General features: G+C 43.9%; 1 protein-coding gene across 1 annotated transcript; it reads left to right on the top strand.

Annotated features, from left to right (window-relative positions):
- The first annotated feature begins 2,000 nt into the window (after positions 1-2,000).
- On the top strand, positions 2,001-15,884 carry LOC122155584 (beta-1,4-galactosyltransferase 3-like). The gene is made up of 6 exons (XM_042809567.1): positions 2,001-2,677; positions 9,739-9,974; positions 10,860-11,050; positions 11,845-11,967; positions 14,121-14,219; positions 15,166-15,884. Exons 1-6 carry the CDS (start codon positions 2,440-2,442, stop codon positions 15,305-15,307), a joined length of 1,029 nt encoding a protein of 342 aa, XP_042665501.1. The 5' UTR covers positions 2,001-2,439; the 3' UTR covers positions 15,308-15,884.
- Positions 15,885-16,106: the final 222 nt, after the last annotated feature.

Raw genomic sequence — 16,106 nt, 5'->3', positions numbered from 1 at the left:
GGTGCAATTCATTGGGAAGAATGTCTTGCAGGCATTATGTGTCAGACCAGTGGGACCAGACAGGGAAACTACTCCAGTCTCCTGGTTTTCCCTTCTCTTCTCTGAAAGGCTGAGAAACAACTGCAGTGGCCAGAGACATCTGAAATGTTCACCCTACCAGAAAAAAAACTGCCACCCCCACAAAAAGAGGAATGGCACTGCTTGTTCAGTGGTGGCTGAAATCCTCTGCAATGTCTTTACTAAATGTAATGCTGCTTTCCTCTTTCCTTTATTAAAAACCATGGGGGTCAGGCAGAGCAGTGGGCAGGACAGACTGACTCTGGCTCTACCTGAGCACCCTGCTTGGTGTCACCCCAACATGCTGTTCTCCCCCTCCTGGGGCCTTACATTTTCAAAGCTAAGCTTGCCAGGCTCTCTGCTGCATTTTCAACAGGGAAGTGATGCAGGTCCCAAGGCATAACGGGCAGAAGGAGGGGAAAGAGCAAAAGAGAATGAATTGTATTAAATGGTGAAGTACTTCTCTGTCTCTCATCACATTTGGGGCTGATTGGAGGTGAAATTACACTTAAAGGGAGGGGAAGCGCCCCTCCCCTGGGACATCCAGAGCCTCCTGCACAAACTTAATTTCAAGCTCTGTTGAAGATGGTATTTGCCTTTTTTTCCCTATGCATTCATTTAATTTCTCGGGTGGACATGTGAAAATGAGAAAGGTAGACCTTTGGCTGTCAAGACAGCCCTGTTCCTGTGCCTTACTGATCCAGTCCAACATTGTTTTCCTCCATCACTGCCCTCAATACATCTGTGCACAGGGGTTGCTAAAATGCCTGCCAACTATCCTCCATGCTTCAGTGAAGACAGTTATTTTTTTCATTTAAGCAACCCAATTCATTTTTAATTCAAATCTCTCCCAGCCTTTCACGTCAGGGGAAAAAATAGGAGTGCAGTGACCTTGAAGAGACTTGGCCTTGCTGGCACCATGAAGTTCTGATCTGCATTCAGCTCTCCTGTACGCCGTTGTTTGCACTTTGTAGACCTGTGGTGGGTTCTGATTCACCAATTTAGGTGGCCATAGGAGAAGGGGAATGAGAGGAATGATAATTCTCACATTTGGTTTTTGAGGTGCCTTGAAAGAGACATTCGTGGAGATTCAGCTCCCCAGCCAGCACAGAATTAAGCTATACATTAGTTTTCCAGTCATGAGAGCATATACATAACATAGGCTGAACTAAAGATTGGGTCAAGCTGTTGTTTTTCCAGCTGACATGCTCATTGCGCCCCAGAAAGGCACAAGATGGCAATTTTTACACCACCTGACTGCCAGTAAAGTTATCAGAGCTGCTGGTGCAGATCTGTTCCAAAATGACCTGCTTCTCTCTGCCTCAGAAATTGATGGAGACAGACAGGCCTTGCCCAAGCTCAAAGAATCATAGAATCGTGAAGGTTAAAAGACCGCTAAGATGATCTAGTCCAACCAGCAATCCCCACCATGCCCACTAAGCCATATCCCTCAGTGCCATATCTACAAGGTTCTTGAACACTTCCAGGCACAGAGACTGCATCACCTCCTTGGGCAGCTGTGCCACTGCCTCAATACCCAACCTGAACCCCCCTTGGTGCAATTTGAGGCCATCCTATTTCATCCTATTGCTGGTACCTGGGAGAAGCGGCCAACCCCCACCTCACCACCACCACCTCCTTTTCTCAGTGTGCTTTCTTTATTTACCATCACGCTAACTTCTCCAATGAATTTTAAGTAATGAAAACAAGTACTACAGCTGCTGCAGCTCCTCACAGGGAGCGGAGGGGCAGCGCTGAGCTCTGCTCTGTGTGACAGCGACAGGGCCCGAGGGAACGGCATGGAGCTGTCAGGGGAGGGCAGCTGGGGGTGAGGGACAGGGGCTGCACCACAGGGCGCTGGGCATGGAACGGGCGGACCAGCACCTGAGGGCGATGACTACAGCTCCCAGCATGCCCGGCGGCAGCCCCGCCCATCCTGCTGTGTTGGGAGCTGTAGTCTCTGCGGAAGGAGCGGGCGGGCCGTGAGGGACGGTTACCTCGGGGTGAGGGTGTCCGCGTTCTAATCTCGAGCTGGGACGGAGTGGGGGAAAGGTCGGGTGTCTACAAGGGCCGGCGTAGGGGAGGCGGGAGAGCCCGGGTCCCCTTGCATGCTGACGGGCGCGCGCGGCGCCGCATCTTCCCGCCCTTTCCTCCTTTCCTCAGGGCGCTCCTTGGGTGGGCAGAGGGAGCGGGGCCGTGCCGCTGCCGGGGCGCCGAGCTGCTCCTCCTTCCCTCGGCGGAATCGGGAAGGGCACATCTGAGATGGCGGAGGGGAGCTCTGCCGCCTCCCGAAGTCGGTGCCGGGAGTGGCAGAGGTGCTCGGCCGCAGCCATGTAGCCCCGAGCTGGCGGCGGCTCGCGGCGGTCACCCGGTGCGAGAGCCATGTCCCTGTCCCGCGTGGAGAACCCCTGCTTCCTGCTGTTCCTTCTCGTCTTCCAAGCCGTGTTCATCCTGATACTGTACCGAGGTGGAGCCTCGAGCGTGTTCCGAGGGTTTTTGGAGTCGCAGCGCGTTTTGGATTACTCCAAAAGCCACGACGTGTATACGAACCTCAGCCTGCTGGTCCCGGTTGGCGGCGGGGCGGCGCTGCCCTACTGCTCGGCGCACTCGCCCATTGCCGGTACGTACCGACCTCTGGCTCGTCCCAACTCCGGCTGTTGCTCTTCTGGGCTCCAACGTTTAAAATGTGCCTTTCTACGGGAATGCATCTCCGCGGCTCGCTGTTCTCGGTGATTGTGTTGGCCTGGTATTGTTATGTTTCTTTAACGATGTTCCCCACGCACTTAGGAGTTAGGTCGCAGGCTGTACCTCATTTACGGCAGGTCACAGCCACTTCTTGGAGCGGCGTTAATTCGGCTCTTGTGCTGCTAAAACGTCTCCTAAGTGAAGTAAATGCCAAGTTAGAACCATACAGCAAGTTTGGCAGCTGTGATGCACAGGTGTTAGTGAATCCCTTCCACTCAGGTAGCCCAGACTGGAAAAGTACTGTAAGTATGCACGTGTAGTTGTTGTGGCTGTTCCACTGCTGAATGTATAGCAGAGTAAATTACTCTGGTCTGTTTTTCAGTTTACAGCACAAGTTTCTGTACGCCTAGTTTTTCACATTAGTAGTCTTGATACACACTCCTTAGTCATGCTGCTCTTCTAGGAAAGTGGTTCTGTGCAAATGGAACATGGAGAGAGCAGCCTGACCTTAACTCACGGGTAGAAGTGTTGTGGAAGACAGTGGCTTTGCTTCCTCATGTGCTGAGCTGCTTGCTTAGCTTACTGAGCTGTGCTGGCAGCCTCCAGCTGTGAGAGCTTTTTGAGGTTGTAATGCAGCTTGTTGTGTGGAGTTTTCTTCCTACCTCTTGCTGAAGTTAAAATGAAATGCAGTATGTGTGGTAATGTTTGGTATAAGCTTCAGCACTTCTCCTGGAAACAGCTTTATTAAGTGTTACTAAAATAGCACAGTTTCTTTGTACAAGTGTCAGTTATAATGGCCTTAGTATAGCCTCTTGTTCATCATTAACCAGAGCCCATTAATTGTTTTGGGAAGCTATGATTCTGTGGCTCAAACTGCCTTGTTTTGCTGGGAAATGCAGTAGAAATTGACTTGTAGCCACTACTGACAAGTATCTGCTGTCCTGAACAAATGAGTAAGCTTTGCTCTTAAATTTTAAAAAGTAGATGTAATTCTTGCAGCTTGCCTGCCAACAATCAGATAAGCAAGAGCAGTGATGATGTACATGGAGGAGACAGATGCAGAGTGAAACTGCATAAAAGTAATGGATGGTGTCAGAGCTAGAAAATCTACATTAAGATCTTTTCTGCTCCCCATTCCTGGCAGCACTAAGAAGAGAGGGGTTGGCCTGCATGTCGTACTCCAGCAATAACATGAAAACTGTGTAGTTAGAGGCAGAAGCAAGCAGTATGGCTGAATAGGTAAAAGAAAAATAGTGAAGCAAAGAGGCTGTGGGAGTTCTGCTGTACTAAAAAGTTAGAATGGAGAATATGAAGCATTGTTGCTGTGAAATGATATTTTAGATCACGGATACAGATTGAGCTTAGGAGTAAAAAGATGTTTTGTTCTAGTTTCTACTCAGTGATGTTTTCTTTTAAATGTAAGAAATAAGATATTCATTCTGGTATTCTTATATGCCAGCCTCTTGAGTGGTTTGGTTTTGGTTTTTTTTGTGGTTTTCTTTTTTGCTGGTAAAGGTGCATGCTGCTCTGCAAGGTGCTTGCCCTTAATTTCTCTATGTCCATCACATATAGAACACGTATAAATACCCTTTTTTTTCCAACCTTAACATCCTATAAAACTATGAAACTTCGTAAATGTCTTGATTGGTTGTTATCATCTCTTATGGAGCCGATCTCTCTTGGAAGCACTACATCAGAAAGAATGATGCCTCTTAATACTAATTTCATAAACCCATTAAATAAGATTTGAAATCAATTCTGTAGACTCCAGTCGCCTGTTCAGAGCTGGTAATAATTCACTGTGTCCGCTCCAAAACACGTAAAAGGAACTGGAAGCATGCCAAGCAGCATAAATGGTTTCTGGATTGGGGCTGTTATGGAGTGCAGTGCTTTCTTCACTTATGTGTACAGTAGATCATTTAACTAATTCTGTGAATGTAGACTCAGATTGAAGCTCCATCTGCCTTTTACTCAACTACCTGAAACCACTTCCAGGGCAGCTGCATAAGAACTAACTGCATAAATCTGCCTGCCTTGGAAGAACTGGGCTTGCGTTTTTAACCCTCAGTGATGTTTGTTGACCCTCTTGTGGCCCCGAACTTGAGAAGCAACGTGTGCAATATGACTGCAGTAATATGCTTTGTGCTGCTGTACTTTTGCTGAGGTATCAATCCATGCTGCTCTTCCTGTTTGTTTAGCTTGTGCGAGTTTCACTTTTTCGTATTGAACTCCGTTATTAGAGCTGTTTATTCTGAACTAAGAAAGTCTTTAGAAGTAATGTAGTTCCTCAAGCTAGAATAGATTTGTTTAAAATAGATCCCTTGATATTTGGATGTTGACTAGAACATGTCACAGGCAGGGAGTGCGCTGTCACAGGCAGCTGCTAGCAATATGGACAGGGAATTGTGGGGTTTAATTCTGTGCGCTGAAGTTTCCTATTAATTAAACGCTCTTCAGGGATAGAAGGAGCTCAGGAGCCAGACTGTGGAGGGAACTAATTGGTCATGTCAAGGTGTTGATTATCATAGAACTGTCATGGAATCGCCAAGGTTGGAAAAGACCTCCAAGATCATCTAGTCTGACGACCATTGCCCCGTGAACCCACATCCCTCAGTACAACATCCAAACATTTCTTGAACACGTCCAGGGTTGCTGTCTCCTCCACCTCTCTGGGCAGCCTGTGCCAGCACCTTACCACTCTTTAGAAATTTTCCCTAATATCCAACCAGAAACTCACCTGGTACAACTTGAGGTCATTCCCACTCATCCTGTTGCTGGTTATGCTAAGAGGCCAGCCCCTACTTCACCATAACCTCCTCTTAGGGAGTTTTAGAGTGCAATGAGGTCTCCCCTGAACTTCCTCTTCTCCAGACTAAACAATCCCAGCTCCCTCAGCTGCTGCATGTAAGACTTGTGCTGCAGACCCCTCACAGCTTCATTGCCATTTTCTGGACACGCTCCAGGGCCTCAATGTTCAGATCCCTCTGTAGGGCTTTCCCATCTCCATACAGATCAACACTTTCTCCCAACTTGGTGTTATCTGCAAACTTACTGAGGGTTTGATACCATCTGCTGATACTGCTTCAAGAAAACACAACTTCTGATGGAGTAGAAGTTCTCTATCTGACCCTCTCATTATCAGATCCCTAAGTTATTTGACGTTAAACTCCCAGGATATATTTCAGATCTCTCAAGAAGCACAATTTTCATTTTAAATTATGCTTTTCTAGGAGAAAAAAGGGAAAAAAGAGCATAGTCATTGTTAATTCTCTTTCTCTCTGAACTACTGCCCATTTGAAAGGCAGTGAAATAGCAGGAAAGTGTTTAAAAGAAATTGGAGTTAAAAGACTCTTTAATACACGTAATGTATCAGGCTTAGAGCTTTCCCTGAAGGGGACAGCCCCTCTTTCTTATTCCTGGATGCAGACAACCACGCAGCCCCCATTCCTGGGCCATATGTTGGTAGCTGCATAGCTCCACAGGAGGCCTCCCGGCTGATGCTTTGGAAGATCAACCTCTTGTCTTGCACAGATTTTCCACTGTGTCACACAGTTGAACTGTCTTCTCAATCCACCTAACTGTGGCTGCACAGCATTTTGTACCTTGTCTGAATGGGGATCCTGTGCTTTCTAACGTGGCCGAGATGGTTGAGCTTTTTTTTTTTTTCTTCCTTCCCTTTTTCTCTTTGTTCTGTCCTCTCCCAAAGACCTTTTGTTTTTCCCCGTCTGGGCCAGCTTGCAGCTTCTCTGCCCACATCTGGGATTTAATCAGATTACAGTGCATTAGCTGTTTGTTAGCTGGATGGGAAGGAGAGCGGAGAGCTGGAACTGAGTTTATAGCCAAGGGGTGTAGGGCAGACAGAGGTCTGGGGATGCATCACAGGCTTTAACGACTCTTTTCTGCGCTTCCTTAGCGCCTAAGAATGAGTTTCAGAGCCGAATTGTTTGAGGTGAGGAGCCAGGCAGCTCAGGAGGATTTGGTGTCTTGAAAAGCCTCAGTGCTGTCGGTATTACCCTCATGTATCAGATGTCTGGGTATGGAAGGAGAGAACACAAGCCCGTGTTATTTCTGTCCCTTATGTCCAAATTCAGATCTGATTTTTGGAATTTAAGGATTACCGCTGTGGAACCTTAACTCCAATAGAAAGAGCTGGCATTGTATTAGGGAAAACAAAAATGCCTTTGTGAGAGAACAGAAAAGAATTAATTAATTCCATTTCTTACGTCATCTTGGGAGCTGTGATCTGTACATGAAATCCATTCTGCAGATAGTGTTTCTTCAGCAAGCTCCAGATGTCATCACATTGGTGGTTAATGATGCTGTAGTTAGAGGACCTTAAAAGAACTGTTAATCAGGAGAGTTCATAAATCTGAACAGCAGTGTAAAATACAAGCTTAAAAAAAATGTTGGCCTGCTGCTCTTAAAGATGGAGCAGGAAACAGTCTGCATAAAAGTAGGTAATAACATCCTAAAATCCTTACAGTGGATTTGTGGGCCTGCTGCACAGTTCTCTGCAGATCTTCTCTTCTGTTTCAGATATGCAACTACAACAGCAGTGTACTCCAGTTTCCAATCTAATGTACTTAGGGTGACATCATTAAAATCAAATCTCTCCTGTGTTTTAGGTACCGAAGGAAGGATTTATAAGTGATGCTTCAGAGTCAGCAATCACAAAATCTTGTTGGCAAAATTGTCTTGGTTTTTGTTTGTTTGTTTGTTTTTAAGCCAGACTACGAAGTGGGATTCACTGGGGCTGGTCTTCTAGTTCTTTTTTAGTTGTGCAGGGGATGGGGTCAGTGGCTGTTTTGACAGACCTTGGAGGAATGCTGTTGTTTACGTTCCTAGAAGAAGAAGCTGTTACGGCCTTTACGGTTGCCCCTGAAAATGAGATGCATACAGTTTCTGTGTGCTAGCCAAGTGTTTCCCAGCATGGACAGCTTGAATCTTACTCCAAAGCTAATCCTTGAACCTTCCTCATGCTCTTCTGAAACAAGCAAGGAGGGATGTCACTTCCTTTGTGTCAGTTAAACAGGATGTGGGTGAACACAGACCCTATTTATTTATGTGCTTTGTTAAGTTTGTACCAGAGATTTTGAATGTGAGATAGGCTGGAAGAAGTACCTTCTGGACTCACCTCCTTTAATATGTATTAGACCTGGGGCAAACCAAGCCTAAATACTTATTCTCTTTCTCCTAGGCTTCGTTATCAGAAATTTAATGAGAGGATAATTTATTTCAGTGCTTTACAGGGAGTGTGACTTAGAAGATACTGAAAGCTCACTTCAAAACAGCCACAGGATTAGCTATGAGCTTGGAAGAGGAAAAAAAAAATCCCATTTATGACAGCAAAAATAAATAAAGTAGCTCCCAGGCTTCTGGTACAAAAATATTTTGTCCTTGGGTAATGTGACCTGCAGATAATTGGACCTTCTTAAAACCATAATGTGAGGTGATCACATTGTTGGATTTTAATTGTAGTTTAGGTGAAGGTTTCTTCCTAGCTTGTGTGAAGAACATATTTTAATATATTTTTATAAAAATTATTGTATTTTATTGTTCTGTATTTGTGCTTTATTTTCTTAGAGAAAAGTAACTGGAAAGCCACTATGATACACTGATAAGTGTGCAAATGTCACTCTTTTGCTAGTTCTGGTCCTCCTTTCACAATCCACAAACTCACACACAGGAGGGGTATCAACTCTTTAAAAGGGTAGATGATGGCAGCATGAGGGGAAATGGTTTTAAGTTGAAGGAGGGGAGATTTAGGTTGGATGTCAGGGGGAAGTTCTTTACAGAGAGAGTGGTGAGGTGCTGGAACAGGCTGCCCAGAGAGGTTGTGGATGCCCCGTCCTTGGAGGTGTTCAAGGCCAGGTTGGATGGGGCCCTGGGCAGCCTGGTCTGGTATTAAATGGGGAGGTTGGTGGCCCTGCCTGTGGCAGGGGGTTGGAAACTTGTGATCCTTGAGGTCCCTTCCAACCCTGGCCATTCTGTGATTCTGTGAACCCAGAAGAGATAGTAAAATAATCAGTCTTTGCACTTTCAGATTGTCACAATGCAGGACTGGTGTTAAAATCATGATTGATACTTTGCACTGCTTTTTTTCTTTTCAAGATTTTCCCATCTGAAGAAGATGGCTTTATTTTAATTAGGTAAAAACTGCTGTACCCACTGGGTATGTTTTGTGTTTAAAATTGATCTACTTAGTAGAGCTGCTGTCATTTGTAGTTGCTTTTGCTGCCCCATGCCTATTCTTGCAAATACAAAATACTGAGCTTCTTCCTCAGCTCTGCTATCTGTTGCTCCTAGAACTTTGATAGCAAAATGCTACCTGCCTAGCACTGTGTATAGAATTAAATGGTACAGCAAATACAGCCCTGGTGGCACGTGATTAAACTTTGAACTTCTTTTCGGATAAAGTTAACACTTTCTAAAGCATTTATATTTCCCAAATCATTTGTGTTCATCTGGGCTTTAATCTGTTTCCCCCCAACCTGCTGAGTGTTCTTATGGACATCTTTGTCCTTGAATCCAATCTGAAAGAGCCTTACAGACATTTTCCATGTGGGTAGCCAAAAAAAAAAAAAAAGTGTCACCTAGATTTGTTTTCCTCTGTACTTCCACAGTGGATGCACTTATTGAAGGATGCACAGAAGACAGGTTTGTGTGCTGTGGAGCCAGTACCAAGAAAAAGGAAAGTACACAGGCCTGTAGTGCATGGTTGGCTGTAATGTTTCTATGATGCCTCTCTGGCAAGTGCCTGCTGGCCTGGTGCTGGGCCTGGCAGCGCTGTACAGAGCTGTGATGGGGTGACTGGCAGGTAGCAGTGGAATTTGTCACAAGGGCACATCTGTGTGGTGTTATTACCTGTGCTGGGTTAGGGGAGATCTGGTGTCTCCTGTAGTAACTGTGTGGAGCTGCTCTAGTGTTCTTAAATGCAAGTTGAGAAACACTCCTAATGTTGCTTATCTGTTTTTTTTTCTCTGCCTCTCCTTACAGTTGGTCTGTTAACCATCGCTTTTGACGTGCTCCCCAGTGAAAGAATGATCATCCAAAAAAATCCTTTTGTTCAGTCTGGAGGCCAGTACAGACCACCTCACTGCTTGGCCCGCTACAAGTCAGCCATCCTTGTAGCATACAGTAACCAGGAGAAATACCTTCACCATCTTCTCTACTACATTCATCCCTTCTTGCAGCGCCAGCAGCTCAGCTATAGGATCTACTTGATTCAGCAGGTAAATCTGAATTGAATATACCTGGTGGAGTTTGCCACGTGAAGGTTAGGTTCTGAACAAGATATGTGGATCTTCTAATGGAAGTACATTTTGATGCCTGGGTCGAGCTGTGAAGTTACATGCCATCATACTTCCATGGCTGCCACTGATTGAAATATCTTACCACTTGTCAAGATCACTGTCCTGCTATTGATTTATTGTGTTGGGCTGGGTTTTTGTTTCCTCCCAAGAGGGATAAAGCTGTCATTAAGTGGTAACTTGTATTTTCAGCTCTTCAGGAGTTGAATGTGAGTTGTCTGTCAGTGGCTTGTCAGTACAGCTGCTGACTAAAACTGTTGAGACTAAATGTTAAGATGAAGTTGGATATTTTTAGACTATATCAAGTGAAAACATCTGCCTTGGCCTTGCTGTTTGCCACAGGCCATGCAGGTTAAACAGCCATTAGTAACTGATGATGGAGTGATGTTGCAAAAGATAATGGAGACAGGGAAAGTGTGGTGTTCATTGATTAAATAGCTGATTGAGAGGGAGGAAGCTTCTTGTTTGTGACAGATCTTTTTTTCTCCTTTCTAAGCTTTAGTAAGCAATAATCAGAACAGAAGTGTTGATGTGCTTATATATGTCAACCTGAAGGCTTAATGTTCTGGTGTCTTAAAAGTCTGCCTTCTTCATATGCCAGCAATAAACAGCACCTGATATATCACTGATTAAAGTTGCAAACAATATTTTGAAGAGAGCAGATAATCTAGGGGATGAAATTCACAGGCAGTAGTAATTCACTCCAGTGTCATTCACCTATGTAAGCTTTTTGCTCTACCATCTGTTGTAATTGAGTTCTCCTGTTTGTTTTTTTTTTGATGGGGAAACGTAAATCTTATTTTCCAGGTGGGGAATGGCACCTTTAACCGAGCAAAGTTACTTAATGTTGGTGTCCGGGAAGCCTTGAAGGATGAAGACTGGGACTGCCTCCTTCTGCATGATGTGGACCTGGTACCTGAGAATGATTATAATCTCTATGTCTGTGATGAATACTATCCCAAACATATGGCTAGTGCCATGGATAAATTTCAGTACAAGTAAGTGCTTCCATGTGCTTTGGGACTTATGTATCCTACTCTTTTCTTTCTAGATGGATAGCATGAATGTGGATAGGGAAAGATCCAACCTTCAAGAAGTGGGAATATTCATTTTTTTTTGTTCTAGCACTAGAGGCTTCTCCAGTAAGAGGAGTTGCTGACCTAGACATGCAATCTCAAACGATTCCATGCACGTGTTTCCCTGCTCCATTATTAGCTCAGCTTGGAAATAACAGGCAGATTTGTTTTTGTGTCCACAATAAGGAGTATGGGATGGCAGACACTGTATGTGGAAGATTGTGGGAGGTGGTTGAGTCACCATCCATGGACGTGTTTGAAAATCGTTTGGACGTGGTGCTCAGGAACATGATTTAGCAGAGGGTTGTTAGAGTTAGGGTAGTAGGTTAGGCTGTGGTTGGACTTGGTGGTCTTGAAGCTTTTGCCAACCTGAGCAATTCTATGATTCTATACACAGTACAATGTTGGTGTTTGGATCTAATTGGAGATGTTAATTTTCAAGCAACCTTCACTTAGACTTTCTGAGATGGGACACAGAATTGCATGATTTTGCTGTTTTGGGTTTCGGTAAATAATATCTCCTGATTCTGGGCTTAAAACTTTCTTTGGGAGTACATCTAAACTTACCACTTAGCATCCATCTGCCTCTGCAGAAAAACTGTAAGGAATGAGATTAACATCTGTGACCTGGCTGCCCTTGCTTGTTTCTGAAGGACTGTTATTAGCCCTCACAATGATGTTTTTTGTTTTTTGTTTTTCCTCCCCTGCTATTTTAGCCTTCCATATAAGTCCTTTTTTGGAGGTGTATCTGCTTTGACTCCAGAGCACTACATGAAGATGAATGGGTTTCCAAACACTTACTGGGGTGATGGTGGTGAAACCGATGACATCGCTGCAAGGTACTGATTCACAGCTTCCTAGTGAAGCACACAGCATTACTGCAAGAGAGGAGCTAAGAGACTCCGTTTCTTAATGTGCTTGCAGTAGCACTGTAATCCAGATGCTGCTGGCAGTGGGCATGATTGCTGTCAGAAAATGCTCAGAATCTATGACTAATCATTGTGTGCTGGGAGAACAAAGCTTTCTTCAGATACTGGGGGACAATGTGGTACTTTGCATCCTTGTGCCTGCACTTGCACTGGAGCGCTTCCAAGGGGTTATAACCAGCAGTAGTTGACATGCTGTGGCTCCACTGACATTAATAGTCCCAAGGAAGTGAATCTGTAAACTTGATAAACAAGAAAATCAAGAAGTATTTATTAATTCCCAAACAGTTCTGAGTTTATGTTAGGCACATGGGTTGCTCCAAATGCTACCTGGTCACTAATACTCAGAATTCAGTTACTAATGGCTGTTTAACCTGCATGGTCTGTTCCTTCGTTCCAACTTCTGCCCTCCGTGATGGAGAAGTCTGTGAACTATTGTGAGTGACAGCACAAGCTAACTGAATATTTTTTTTTCTTGTATGTTGGTTGCTATGGCAGCAGCATGCTATAGAAGTGAACAAAATGTGTTGTTTGAGGTATTTAGCCTAATGCAGATTCTTCAAGTACAAAATCACAGCTGTGTCTTTATTCACCTTTGCAGTTGCACTGTGTACCATCCTGCACTGAGCCAAGCTAATAGGGTAGTTAAAAAAGCTAAACTGACAATAAAGACCTTATGCTCTTTTGGTCTTGCACAGCATTACAGTTATGGTGAAATGTTCTGGTTTAAAAGCTGCTAGAGTTCTCAACAGCAGCATTCTTCTGGGAATTGAAATCAGGTTAACATAAAAATCCTTCTCTGCCTTTCAGAGCAAGCTAGCTAAAATAGTACATAGCTTGAAAGTAATGCCTCCTATTTATTTCCCTGGAAACTACAACAGTTATAAAGAGCACAGTAATGCTATTTGATAGGGCAAATTCTCAGCTACAAAACACTGTTTTTCAACATAGTCACCACAACGAGGTATGCATTTTTTGTTGGTTTTTTTTTTTTTTTTGCCAGTGAAGAACAAGAGCCTGTGTGCTGCACATTGGAGGTGATGCACTGTTTCATGTTTGTTGTGATAGTGCTGTTAGTAGGAAAATGTTGCCCAGGTAGTCCATTTTTCATTGTCCAAAACAGGGAAGTCAAAAGTTGCTAAATCTGGACTGTGTGGTGGGTGTGATAGGACAGTCCAGGCAAGACTGGCAGTGTCCACAATGGTCTTTGAATGGTATGGAGCCTGGCATTATTGTGTTGCAAGAAAAAATGGTATTCTTCTCTGGATGCTCAAGCCTTCAGCTTAGTCAGTATTCTGATGTAGTGGTCAGAGCTGATGGTTTCTCTGAGTTCCAGGAAATCTGTGAAGATCACCCCTTTCCTATCCCAAAAGTGCCTTTGCCTGCTGAGGACTGTGTCTTACATTTCTTTGATAGCAAATTCACCCGTCACCACACTGGGTTGGTGTTTTGACTCTGGCATGTAGTGGTGACACCACATCGTGTCACTGGTAATGATGTGATGACAGGAAACTGTCACCTTCAGCCTTGGATTGGTTCAGCAGGTCCTGTCAAGCTTGTGTATGGTGTTCTTTCTGTTCCTCTGTAAGTAAGACCCACCTGGTGCAAATCTTGTAAAATTCCAATGCAACAAGGTGCCTTGTGTAAAACTGAAATATGTATTAGTATGTCATTACTGTCACTGAAACGTTGAAATCATTTTCTAGATAAATATTTTCAGTTCTGTAGCTTCTTCCAGCTTTAGAGCATTCCCACTTCAGTGCAGCTTGCTGTTGCACCAGGTCGCAACAGAAGGCAATTAAATGCTGCAGACATGCCAGTTAGATAACCTAAATTCAGCACAATTTCATTCTTCTGCAAAGAAAATTCCTGTGAATATGAAGGGTCCTGTGTGATAAACAAAGACTTGCTGGGTCTAACAGTATTACTGTCAAGTTCTGTTGGTAAGCTAACATAGATGCCATCATTCAGTAATTAATTTCTTAAGGTAAATTATACAAAGTCCAATTGTTAGCTGGCAATGACATCTTTATACCTAAGTACACATTTTGCTCTTCATTTTAAAGGGTCCAGTTAGCAGGCATGAGAATTGTGCGGAACCCACCGCACCTTGGACGCTACAAAGTGATGGATTACAACAGAGAGACAGAAGAGCCTTGGAGAAGGTAATTGTACCAGAGAGAGCAGCTCAGAGACTGCTCCTTGTGGCAGGCTGTTACGTAGTCATCCTTAAGAAAGGTGGGAAGTAAACCTCATGCCACTGCTTATTTTTCTGTTTCAATGCTGCTATTTAAAGAAAGCTCCCAGTTAGCTTCACTTGAGCAGTGCTGCTCTTACCTCTGCGTTGGAAGGGTAGGTGCACTTCTAGTTTCCTACTTCTTACCTAGTGTGAAGTTAAGAATATTTGCTAGCCAGGCAGCTTGCAAGTATCAAACTTCAGCATCAAATTATTCAGGGAAAATGCCATCTCAGTCTGTCTTGTAAACCAGGAGGTTTCTCTTTGAAGAGGCTCTTTGTGCAGATTTACAATGTGACATTAAAACAGTGGAAAGCAGTATTGTAGCTAGAGGAGGTGACTAAGGTGCAGAACAGACCTTAGTGAAGACCACTTCTGTATAAAAGCAATGGAAGAGATTGTTGGGGCAAGTGTGAGGGCTTCTCATAGTGACAGCACAGATTTCCCTCCCTCCTCTTAACTTGAGGTTTCCATAACAACTCTGTCTTAAACCTTCTTATTGCTGTCTGTGTTCAGTGCTCTTGCAAGCCTCTCTGTTGTGCTCCCAAGTCTCTTTGCTTGCTACCAGGTTCTTTTTTTTTTCTTTTTTTCTTTTTTTTTCAGAATCCAATCACCCTTTCTGATCAGGATCCAGACCATGCTGTCCTCCTTGTTTGTAATACTCTGCACAAAGTTCAACCCAACCCTGTTAAGCATTCTCTCCTTCTCATTTGTAATTAGAGGGAGAGGATTTTCTTGGGGCTTTGCTGACGGCTTTCACATGCTAAGCCTTTGCCCTCCAGAATACCTTTTCTTCTGTTACCTCTATTCAAAGCATCAGTTGTTATCATCACTTTTGTTCTTTTCTCTAATGGCAACTGTTCTCCTTTCTTCAGGCCTGCTTCCCACCACAACACTGGAAAAACTTGGAAGGATGATGGGATGAACTCTTTAGAGTTCAAGCTCCTTTCCAGAACAAAGCATCCTCTTTATACCAACATTACTGTGGACATTGGATATGTTCCTCCCTTTTCTTAAGATAATGAAAACTAAAGTGGAGTTTGGATTCACTGTGACAGCACAGTTATGGGTATTCAGCCTGTACCTCTGGCTGTGGTGCAGAGTCTGCAGCACCTGAGACTAATCCTGTTGCCTTTCACGCATTGAACTTTTCTTCGGATTATGGGAGACTTTGAAGAAAAGGCTTCAGGAATGAGGCATCATAGCTACAAACAGGATCTGGCTTATTACAAAAGTCCTTTAAAAGCACTGTAAAACTACTGAACCAAATCTACCTGTCATCCTCAGGCTGGAGAGAGGCTGTCTCCTTGACAGTAAGTTGACCCAAGTTTTCTGGAAACTTTGTTACATAATGGGAGGGCTCTGTTCTGCTGCTTACTGAAGTGGTAAGTGGGATTCAGGCCATTCTGTCAGTCCTCTGAAATGCTGTATTTTGAGAGAGAACTTGCTTGGTGTTGAAACTCATTACAGTTCTGTGACTATTCTTTGTGAATTTGTGTCAAGAAAGTTGAGATGTTTGTTTGGATTAAGATTTTTCTAGAGTATTTAATAAGATTTTTAATAAAGGAGAAAGTTGCCCTGAAGTTAGATGAAACTATAGCTTAAATTCCTGCTTGTCTGGCCAGATTATGAGTTCTTACTGTAGCCGTAAGTAATTCACATCTAAGGAGGCCTCAGACTGTCAGCTATGCTCAGCAGATGGAAATTAATCTACCATTTCAGCCATTGCTCAAATGTTAATTATCTCTCAAGGTTGATCTGCATTCCATTAAAACACTTTTGAGAAATGAAATACTAGAGGAAAAAAAAATAAGTC

Source organism: Centrocercus urophasianus, unplaced genomic scaffold, assembly GCF_019232065.1.
Source record: "Centrocercus urophasianus isolate 14NV4802_14NV808 unplaced genomic scaffold, USGS_Curo_1.0 seq_12, whole genome shotgun sequence".
Lineage (NCBI taxonomy): Eukaryota > Metazoa > Chordata > Aves > Galliformes > Phasianidae > Centrocercus > Centrocercus urophasianus.
This window is presented reverse-complemented; position numbering and strand designations above follow the sequence as displayed.